The sequence below is a fragment of the Balaenoptera musculus genome, chromosome 3, assembly GCF_009873245.2.
Source record: "Balaenoptera musculus isolate JJ_BM4_2016_0621 chromosome 3, mBalMus1.pri.v3, whole genome shotgun sequence".
NCBI classification, from domain to species: domain Eukaryota; kingdom Metazoa; phylum Chordata; class Mammalia; order Artiodactyla; family Balaenopteridae; genus Balaenoptera; species Balaenoptera musculus.
Window position 1 is genome coordinate 56,455,619 of NC_045787.1, and position 10,383 is coordinate 56,466,001.

The 10,383-nt window shown below is 39.4% G+C and overlaps 1 protein-coding gene across 2 annotated transcripts; it reads left to right on the plus strand.

The window, feature by feature from the left end:
- The first annotated feature begins 429 nt into the window (after positions 1-429).
- Positions 430-7,577, plus strand: BTF3 (basic transcription factor 3). Of its 2 annotated transcripts, none has more exons than XM_036848657.1 (6): positions 430-564; positions 1,131-1,199; positions 4,517-4,630; positions 4,958-5,159; positions 6,309-6,365; positions 7,278-7,577. In XM_036848657.1, exons 2-6 carry the CDS (start codon positions 1,131-1,133, stop codon positions 7,322-7,324), a joined length of 489 nt encoding a protein of 162 aa, XP_036704552.1. In that variant the 5' UTR covers positions 430-564; the 3' UTR covers positions 7,325-7,577. The 2 variants fall into 2 exon arrangements, with proteins under 2 accessions (XP_036704552.1, XP_036704551.1); XM_036848656.1 differs by having other exon boundaries at positions 431-802.
- The last annotated feature ends 2,806 nt before the right edge of the window (positions 7,578-10,383 follow it).

Here is a 10,383-nt window from a genome sequence, read left to right on the forward strand (position 1 = left end):
CGTCTTGGTAAAGGCTCATTCGGGCCAAAGGGGAAATTCGAAAACATTCGGATGATCGCTACAATCTACACCTCCCAGCGAATGGAGGGGTGAGCACACTCTAGGCTCCCCGATCGTTTCCGCAAACGTGAACAGGCCCTTTCTTCTGAGGATGAAGAACTTGGGGATTGGGGCCCTGAGACAGGACCGACTTACTCAACCCTAACTGTGCAAAGAACCGTGCTCTCTGACCCTTCCACAGCCTTTCCCAGGGTCACTCGCGGTGCTTCCAGCCCAGTCTTTCGTTCAGTCTCCACCCGGCCGGCGCTGGACCACGAGAGGACGGTCACAGGGTACCTTCACAAACGCGGCGACCGGAGGCCGCGCATGCGCAGCCAGCCGCTGAGCTCGCGGCGAAGTCCGTTTCCTGACTTTCCGAGGAAGTGGCGTTGCGTCACTTCCGGCCTCCCTCTAGCTGCCATCTTGCGTCCCCGCGTGTGTGCGCCTTATCTCAGCTGGTCTGCCCGAGACCCCCCTGAGCGCCAACCCTAGTCCCCCGCGCGGCCCCATTTCCGCTCCAACAAGGTACAAAAAGGCTCTGGACGCCGGCGTGGGAGGAGGACGGGAACGGGGGCGGGAAGTGCCCGGAAGGAGCGAGACAGGGAGGGACAGGGCTGAGGAGAGGAAGGCGATGCGACGGACAGGCGCACCCACTCAGGCTGACTCTCGGGGTCGAGGTCGGGCCAGGGGCGGCTGCCCTGGGGGCGAGGCGACGCCGTCTCTTCCTCCACCTCGCGGCGGAACCCGAGGACAGGAGCCTCAGGTACCGCGAGGCTTGCGGAAAGTGGCCGGGCCGGGCAGGCCCTGGCTAGGCCGAGGCGAGGCCAGGCCGGGGCCGGGGGGGTGGGAGGCGCTGACCAGCTGTGGGTTAGAGCCCTTCTTCTGGGCCGTTAAAGAGCGGGGGAGGGGTAGGAAAGCGGGTGCTCTTTGGGCTCCCTCGGAACTGAAGTTCGGGAGCTTGGCGGGGTGGTTCGGGATCCAGGCCTCGGCCTGTGTAGGACGTTTATTCCGCTGGTGTCCTGGGAAATAACGAGCGTGGAATGCTAGAGTGAACTAGATCTTTCCTCGCTGAGGGTTTCCTGTTTTTCTAGATGAAAGAAACTATCATGAACCAGGAGAAACTCGCCAAACTGCAGGCACAAGTGCGCATTGGTGGGAAAGTAAGTTTTACTAGCGTTGGGGGTTTTGGGTTTTGGGGTGTTTTTTTTTTGAAGTTTTATGGTTTAGGTTTTTTTCTCCTTTGCATTTTTAATAGGATTGGCTTGTCACTTTGTCTCTAGAGGGCATTTCACAGAGCTTGCAAATCGTTATGAAGGGAGTGGCAAGGGATTAAATTAGGTATACTGTGTAGTGTATCAGTGAGACGTGTAGGTTGTAAATTAGAAGAAAAACATGCAAGCGAAGAGATAAAGAGAGCACTTAAACTGCATACTTTGCTTTTATGTAGGTGTTTTCAGTGTTACAGTATTTTAAGTAGAACAGAAGTGTTTCCTAATTTAATTAGAAAGAAAATGTGTCATTTCGGTTAGATCATCACGTGACCCTTAATACCCTTGACTTGTTTTGTCATTGGCTTTATAACCTAAGTTGTATACAGTCAGTGCTTGATTTTTATTTTATTTATTTTTTTAATAACTAAGCTAACAATCTAAGTTTCACCCATCTTTTCAACTTTAGTTTATGGTTGTGGATAATTGTGGTACTTAATAGTTGGAAGTTCATGCCTCTTGTAAATTAAGACCTTTTGTAATCCTTTCTTAGCTAAATACAACCCAGGGTAGTTGTGTATTTTCTAGGATATTTGAAGATGTAGTTCTTATAGGTACATTTTTTTAATTTAAGAGCAATGACTGTGGATTTGGAAATATTACCTAAGCAGATACCATTCCATTTTTGCTTTGTAATTACACTGAAACTGAGGGAATGAGAGTGATTGACGGGTGGGTTTTTAAATGATCGGGTTTTGGTTAATTGATCTTTCCTGGTGGCTGTTGGTCCCCTTCAAGGGGATTCTTTTTTGAACTTGGTAAGTTTTAGGTTCTCTAATTTACTTAAGTCAGAAGTGCACTCTAGCAGAGGTCTACCTAGTTGTATTTTACCTTGTGTTAGCACATTCCTAGTATTTAACAAGGTGTGGTAGCTTGTTGAAACAGAGCGTGTCTTTACTTGGTAAAACTTGTAAAGCTTCCATGCTGCAAGTTTATTATCTATTAGTTTTCTCACTTCAAGCATTTACCTTTAAGTAGAGTCTACTGCGAAATAGCCAAAAGTTGCACTTAGATTTAAGTAATAAGATGTATATCTGTTAATTACTGGATTTTGCCAGAAGTGAAAGTATCCTGATTCCCCCCCGTGCCCCCAAGCTGGTCTTCAAGATCTACACCTACCCATTAACAGCAGTAGGTGTTTCTTGTCCTTTTTAGCAATTGTTATAAGCTAGGTGTGGCCTTCAGGTGCCAGGAAAACTCATATTCCTTGTGGGTCAGTGTTTGGGTGCTCTTATATTGGTATTTTTAACCATCATTCCTCTTAGTGCAGGTTTCACAAGGAGTCATTTGAATAATGTGCTTGTGTGCCTTCTTTTTGTTGTTACTTTGATCATTAGTCTTTAACTTGTGAGTGATATCATTCTAGGGTAAAGGAAGGTCAGGGTTTTCTAGGATTCTTAAGGCTGATGTAGGATTAAACTTTGTTTAGTTAATGTAGGAACTATTTCTGTCATTGTAATATGGAAACATTTTCTTCACGTTTTAAGAAACCTACTTACTGTGGAATGTGAAATTAGATGAGTTAGTGTTGCCTTAGAGAAATCTGAAAGCGTTAGGTACTTTTTAGGTAAATGCTATGAAAGCCCTTTATTTCAGTAAAAATTGAGTGTAAAGTGTATGAAACCTATAGAATGTGGGCTGGTTTTGTTTTTAGAATCTTATAGTAGTTCTTTGGAATGTCTTTTAGGGAGGATTCTTTGGAAACCAGGTATCTACATCGCTTCAAGATGATCTTTATTCTTAAAGGTTTTTGGGGGTGTTTGGCAACCAGTATTTTTTGTAGCTATTGATATTTTCTTCAGTTAAACGATGATTTGTTTAAGCCTTTATTATTGCTGGATCCTGAGAGTATAAAATTTAAGAAGTTTAAAGTCCTTAGAGGGGGACTTTAATGCTAGTAGGGGAGATAGGCATCTTAAAAAAAGCAAGACAAAACAAAAACCTCTTTTCGCAGTGTAATATACATAGTGGAACAGAAGCATTTTCAAAATACAGAGATGGGAATGATTTGGTTTGGGGGTGTTAATGGCAGTTTAGGGAAGGCACAGAAGAGATGATGGCTTTAGCAGGATTTTAAAAGGTTGGATAGGAATTGGTGTGGAGGTTGGGGGAAGGTGAAGTCAGTAGGTGATAGCCTTTCCATGAAGAGCCTTATGTGCTGCATGAACGGATTAGTCTGTATGAGAGAGTCCATGAGAGTGTCATTAAAGAGTTTTGAGAAGAGGGAGATTGGAGATTTGGCATATATGTACAAGAGACAAGTTTTCCTGAAGCCTGTATTCTGTTCATTCATCAAGATGTGTGCTTTCAATGAATCAGATACCGTACTCAATAGTAGGTTTATCGCAATAAACAGAATCGAAGTCCTCGAGGAGCTTATGTTCTAGTGAGGGAAGACAATAAAATGTATTTCTCTCTTATAAGTGTTATGAAGAAAAATAAACCTGGATAGATAGGAAATGAATGTGGGAATTACTGTTTTTCATTGGGTAGTTGGGAAAGGCCACTCCAATATGGTGACATAAGAACGGAGATCTGTAGTGAGGTAGGGAGCCATGCAGATGTTAGGGGAAGAAGGGAACAGTATATGCAAAGGCTCCTGTTTGGCCTTTTTAAGGAACAGCAAAGAGGTTTATTTGGCTGAAGATGAGTTTACATGTGTGATAGAAGATGGAGTGTCAAGAGTGGCATAGAGGGGCAGGGCAGATCGTGTGGAACCTGCTAGGTTAAGATAGATTTTACTTCAGATTTTACTCTTGGATGCTGTAGAAGTCTATATATAGACATATTTGTGTCTTATAGTATCTTGTCTGTGAATATTAATGGATGTTGATTTTTCTTTAATATAAAAACTGAAAAGGTTAATGGTTCTGGATATGGAGTTTCTAAATGAGGCTTAATTTAGGTTGGCATATGCTCACTTATAGAGCAGATAATGTAAAAAGTAGAACTTTGAAAAGATCATTCCTTTATATCTGACAAAACTAGAAGCTTAGAAGTTATGAAGGATTTTTAGACAATTCCTTTCATTCTCCTCTTTTGGCTTCCATCGGTGCCTTAACATACCTACTCACTGCATAAAAGTTTGTGGTTATGGTAATTTTCTTACACAGATTGAGAGGTCAGAAAGGAATTAGAAACTGTCCATTTGAAAATGACTCTTGTGGTATAAACATATGCTGTGTTCTTTCCTTTTCTCCCCACTTTAGGGAACTGCTCGCAGAAAGAAGAAGGTGGTTCATAGAACAGCCACAGCAGACGACAAAAAACTTCAGTTCTCTTTAAAGAAGTTAGGGGTAAACAATATCTCTGGTATTGAAGAGGTAAGTGTCAGATTTTATTTCTTTACAAAAATAAGATTTGATTGAAAACTTAAATGTTCGTGCGTTAAATGATTTTTTTGACTCTACTGCCAACAGAATTTCATCTCTCTCTAAAATATGTTTCTACTCTATTAATATCAGGGAGATTGCTAAGTGTAAAAGGGATTAGATTGCACTTTCCATTTCAGGCAGAATTTTGCTTGTGCATCATGGTGAAATACTAGGTTACTTAGGTAGACTTCAGCTTTTGCTTAATACAGCGTTTGGTTTTAAAGGGATTTTGGTGAGTGTTGCTAATTTAACAATTTTTTTTTTTTTTCTTTTTAGGTGAATATGTTCACAAACCAAGGAACAGTGATCCACTTTAACAACCCTAAAGTTCAGGCATCTCTGGCAGCAAACACTTTCACCATTACAGGCCATGCTGAGACAAAGCAGCTGACAGAAATGCTACCCAGCATCTTAAACCAGCTTGGCGCAGACAGTCTGACCAGTTTAAGGAGACTGGCTGAAGCTCTGCCCAAACAATGTGAGTTTCCTAGTAGCAGTTTTGCCCAGGGTTACTGATTTGTCAGTAAATTTCTAAGATTTAGGGTGCACAGTGGATATGAATATTTTTAAATTTGGAAATGCAGACTTTCCTCTAAGAAATACCAATTTTTATACTGATTTTAAGCAGGTGTTCTTGGTGTGTTAAATAATTTATCTAGTATGCTTTGATCATTACACTTGATTAAGTGGAATGTTTGCTTTCTACTAGCTTTCTGTTTTGGATCAGAGACTAAAAATTTTACCTTTGTTAGCTGGAAATGACGAAAATGTTAATTTGGGCTTCTGTTTTTTTTAATAACTGACAGTTAATTGAAATATATTTAAATATATTATAAATTATTAAACTTCTTCAGTTGTACAAATTCAGTTGGTATTACCAATAGTCTTTAAGAATTGGCCTCCTGCTATTCTGGTGTTTTTAATTATACTGTAATAAGGATTTTGTTCGGGGCAGAAAATTGTGTGGTTGAATAGGTGTATATCAGGGGGTATAGCTACTTTATGCTGAAGCTCTCTGATTAAAATTTTGAGGAATGGAAATGTAGAAGTGAGACAGGTTTATTATATGGTCTGCTGTTTAGTCATCCATGTTTTTCTTGGGGTTTGCTCACTCTGCTTTAATCAGTTTGTGTGTGTTGGTGTTTTTTGTTTGTTTGTTTTGTCATGCCAAAAGACCTAAGAGGTTCTAGAAAGTCTTAGGCTTTCAGAGCTGAGGTAGGCTTTTGAAGGATTCCACTGAAAATTGTACAGGGCTAGTACTGTGAGGTCTCAGCTCTCAAGTGTAGTTCATTTTCTTGTGTAATAAAAGGAAAGTGGAGGCTTACCAGTCAAAGGCACTTTTAATTTTTTGATTATTTTATTTTCACTTCAGTAAAGGTTTTTTGGTATGTAGGTTTACCTGTACCCTGTTGTAGGTGAGAGGGATTGAAAGGAGAATGGGTTTGGAATTTGGTGTGTTGGCTGGTACTAGTATTCTAGCTCATTTGTAGACATCAGACTATCATGCTGTTGCTAGTACTGTAAGAGAAATCCCAAATGTCACCATAAACATAAGTTGTAACAACACTTGACCATTCGTCTGTTGTTTTGGTTAGTGTTCATTGAACATTTACATTTCCTTTCACAGCTGTGGATGGAAAAGCACCACTTGCTACTGGAGAGGATGATGATGATGAAGTTCCAGGTAGGAACTTTCACTTGTGGTTAAACTAGAGAATCTTAGCAAGGGAGAACGAAGAATCTTTGTACTATAGGAAAGATTACCCTAGGCCAGGGGTTGGGGAGGTATGTGAAATAGGGTAAAGTGGGGCAAAGGGAGAATGAGAAAAATAATGCAGTGTTACTCACCTGGGAGTTAGGTTTGTAGGCTTGGTTTTTCTCTGTTTGGGATCCCAAAAAGGTATCTAACCTTAAATATTGTGTAAATAGATATGTATGTAATAACCTAAATATAGTAGGTACTTGCAGATCACAAATGACCCTTGTTTCCTACTTTGAGATCCATAAATGTATGAGAAGGCATGGAGAAGTTGTAGAAAAATCTTCTATATAATCATTCTGAAATCAGCAGAAAAACTCCTTTGGCAATCATGAGGCATTTTGCTATCCTAGCTGTTATTGGATAATTTATTTTGTTGTAAAACAGATATTGGGCAGTAGACTCCCTAGACTCAGAAATATTTCCTCATTGCATAGACAGGTATCCTCAGGAATCCAGGAAAACTTCAAATTGTGTGTCATGGTATTCTTTGATTCTGTCCCCCACATAACTAATATTACTTAACTAATTCTTGGAGTGGGGCAGGAATGGGTAGGGCATATACATATTCTTTAAGCATAATATTTATGTCATCGGCAAGTTAATAATTTCCCTCTTTCCCTTGTATTAATTATATGCCAAAATATACACTTCAAAATATGCCAAATTGAGTAGTGGTCTCATTGGAAATAAAAACAGGTGTCTAAATTTATATCCTAATTTAACTGTAGGATATATTTTGAGAGCATTTCCCTATCTTCTTTTTAAGACCTGCTGATTATTTTTGTAGACTTGGCTTTTTTTTCTGAGTTTTTACTTTTTTTTTCCTTTTCCTAGATCTTGTGGAGAATTTTGATGAGGCTTCCAAGAATGAAGCAAACTGAATTGAGTCAGCTTCTGAAGAAGATAAATCTTGAAGTTACTGGGAGCTGCTATTTTATATTATGACTGCTTTTTAAAATTTTGTTTATGGATCTGATAAAATCTAGATCTCTAATATTTTTAAGCCCAAGCCCCTGGACACTGCAGCTCTTTTCAGTTTTTGCTTATATACAATTCATTCTTTGCAGCTAATTAAGCTGAGGAAGCCTGGGAATAAAGTTTGAAACAAAGATTAATAAAGTTCTTTGCTTAGTATACGGTTTTATATTTTATTTCATTGATACTGATTTGTACACAGAAAGCAAAATTGTTTATAGAAAGCTAATCATGGCATGTAATAGGACTGATAACCATGGATGGAATCTGATTAAAGATTTAAAATGACAGTGTAAGTATCAAAGGTGGTTTAAAGTTCTTATGTCTGAAAACTTTTTTCTCCAGCAGGCCTCAGGGCTTCCATGGTTTGTGATGGGTGTAATTATGAGACTAGCATATTCCTTCGTGGGTAAGCAAGGAGTATTTTTCTCTTAATATTGTCTATATTGTAAACATATACTGAGTGCCTTATATGTATTATAACACTTAATTTTCTCTCATTTAATTCTCAATCTATGAAGTAGGGACTAGTAGCTCCATTTTGTAGATATAACCGAGGTTACATCAAAAAAGTTAAAGTAGTTAATCTCTTAACTCCATTCTATGTAGTGTATTTTCTAAGATACCTGAAAAAAAGTAGTGTTTGTGTTAGGAATGTCACCGTATCTTCCTTAAGTGATAACACTTTAAATGAATAGGACTACTTTTTTCTTTAAAGTTGTTTTTGTTACTTTTTAAGTTAACAGTAATATTGACATGCATGTATACAGTTGTAAGAATTTTAACACATAATATGACTGCCACCATAGAATACTGAACAGTTCCATTACCCCAGAAAATTCCCTCAATATAGGGCTACTTTTAAAAAATTGTATTAGCAGTCATAATGCCTTAGTTTCTGCTTACAATAATAAGAATTCATTTTAAATTTTCATTCTAATTGGAAAGTACCTTTTGAAGGTACTATACAGCTATATCTAAAAGTCAACTATTAACTCAAAAATGAGATGCTGTGCAAAAAATATTTGCACATCTTAACATTGTATTTTCTTCAAAGGATGTGTATCAGTTCTGTTAAGGTATACTGCTACAGTAAGCAGGACTAAGTCTCAGTGGTTTACAAAATTAGGAAACAAGTACATGTCTCCAGACTACTGTGGGTTAGGTTGTGCTGTGCTACATACTCACTCCAGGTCCCAGACTGATGGAGCAACCTCTATTTGGGACACTCAGTTTCCTGGCAGAGTGAGAAGATGGTGGGTCACGTGCTGGCTCTTAAAGTGATACAAGTATCACTTCTTGTATATAATTGGCCAAGGCAAGTGGAGTGGCTTACCTGGAGGGCAGAGGGTTTGGAAGTCTTGGAGTAGAGCCTGAGGATTTACATATCTAATAAGCTCCCAGGTGATGCTAGTGCATTTCCACTGGTGATGCTTCCTTTGAGCAGCACAATTAGAGATTTTCTCAACTCATCCCAAGAGTTTGCAGTGACAGAGGCTGATTTGAGCATGTGAAGATGGCCGCTGTCTGAATATCCTTATAGTTATTTGCCTTAGATCTGTATAGGAAAGGGACTAAATAGAGAAGTGCAATAGATTTCTAGGCCACTTGCTGCTTGTAGCAGATGCTGGCTAAGGTTAGTACTGTTTTGCCTGCGCTTAGAGACTTTTTTCTCCCAACAACCTCTAAAAATGTTATTTCTTTGGTCCATTATTTAAAGGATCTGGTGGTGTGTGTTGGTGGCTATAGACAGGTAAGAAAGGTTTTTCTTGTAACATTTTCAGTATCAAGATAGGCAGGGTTATGCTACAGTTAGAAATGACTAGAAACTTTAGTTGCTACAAAGATTTGTTCGTCAGGCTTGATGTTTGTGGTTTGCCTGTGGCTGGGCTCCACTTTACTTCAAGAACAGCCTCTAATCAGAACATTTCCAGTCTCAGGGCAAGGAAAAGAGATGGCAAACAATCAGCTGGCTCTTCAGACTTAGACGTTGGGAAGTGATACACATCATTAAATTTCGGCAGCCAGAGCAAGTCACATACGTAGTCAAGTCTGATGGCCATGAGGATTGGGGAAGTATAATCCTCCCCCAGAGCAAGATAGCAGATTTTTTTTAAAACAATAATACAATCTACCATATCCTTATAATTTTTCTTAAATTGCCCACAATTCCTGTGGCTATTATGTTAAGCACTGTATAACTCATAACAATCTCCCCCAAAGAGCCACATTATTCGGATAAGGAAACCCTTAAAACATACCCCTTAAGTGGTAGAGCGAGATTCAAACCCAGGTCTGCTCTTTTGACCTCAGTACCTATTGGAAAGAATTTCAGGTCCTGGCAGGCTGGCAGGGCAGATGATTCTAGTCTGGTTGATCTTTTGGCTGTTGTCCCAGTTTGCTGGCTGTTGTCCACTGCTTTTAAGACTAGCCCTGAGCCAAACTTACTTTCAGCTGGATCTGAACCAGGGTTACACTAATGAAGAGATAGACATTGATTATGAACTGAGGATTCTTAGGATTAATACTCTTTATTTGTTGAACTAACCGACCTAGAGTACACTTGTGTCATCCCCATTATAACCCTGTGTTGTAAGGGCAGAAAGCTACATTCTAAAATTTGGAAACAAGTTTTTAAAAATATGGGTCAAAGGTCACTGACGGTTGGGTCTGATTTCTACCAATCATTTTTTTCTCTATTCCATAACACTGGATTTGTGCTTCGGTTGATTTCTACCAATCATTTTTTTCTCTGTTCCATAACACTGGATTTGTGCTTTGGTAGCTCTCCCCACCCCACCCCTTTAAGATACATATGCTGTGGGGAGAGAAATCTTAAGGGGACTAATAACAGTTTTTAGCCTTTCCAAAACAATAGTTAGAAAAGTCTTCTATTCACATAAATTTTCATGACTCCAATCAGCACAGTCTTGACTGCCATCTTTGCAGCGAGTTCTGGGAATGC

What these genes read in the sequence shown, in the direction of transcription:
- BTF3 (XM_036848656.1), top strand. Translation starts at nt 671, where the DNA reads ATGCGACGGACAGGCGCACCCACTCAGGCTGACTCTCGGGGTCGAGGT. An exon ending in AAGTGCGCATTGGTGGGAAA is followed by an intron (nt 1,200 to 4,516) that starts GTAAGTTTTACT and finishes TCCCCACTTTAG; the next exon opens with GGAACTGCTCGCAGAAAGAA. An exon ending in ATATCTCTGGTATTGAAGAG is followed by an intron (nt 4,631 to 4,957) that starts GTAAGTGTCAGA and finishes TTTTCTTTTTAG; the next exon opens with GTGAATATGTTCACAAACCA.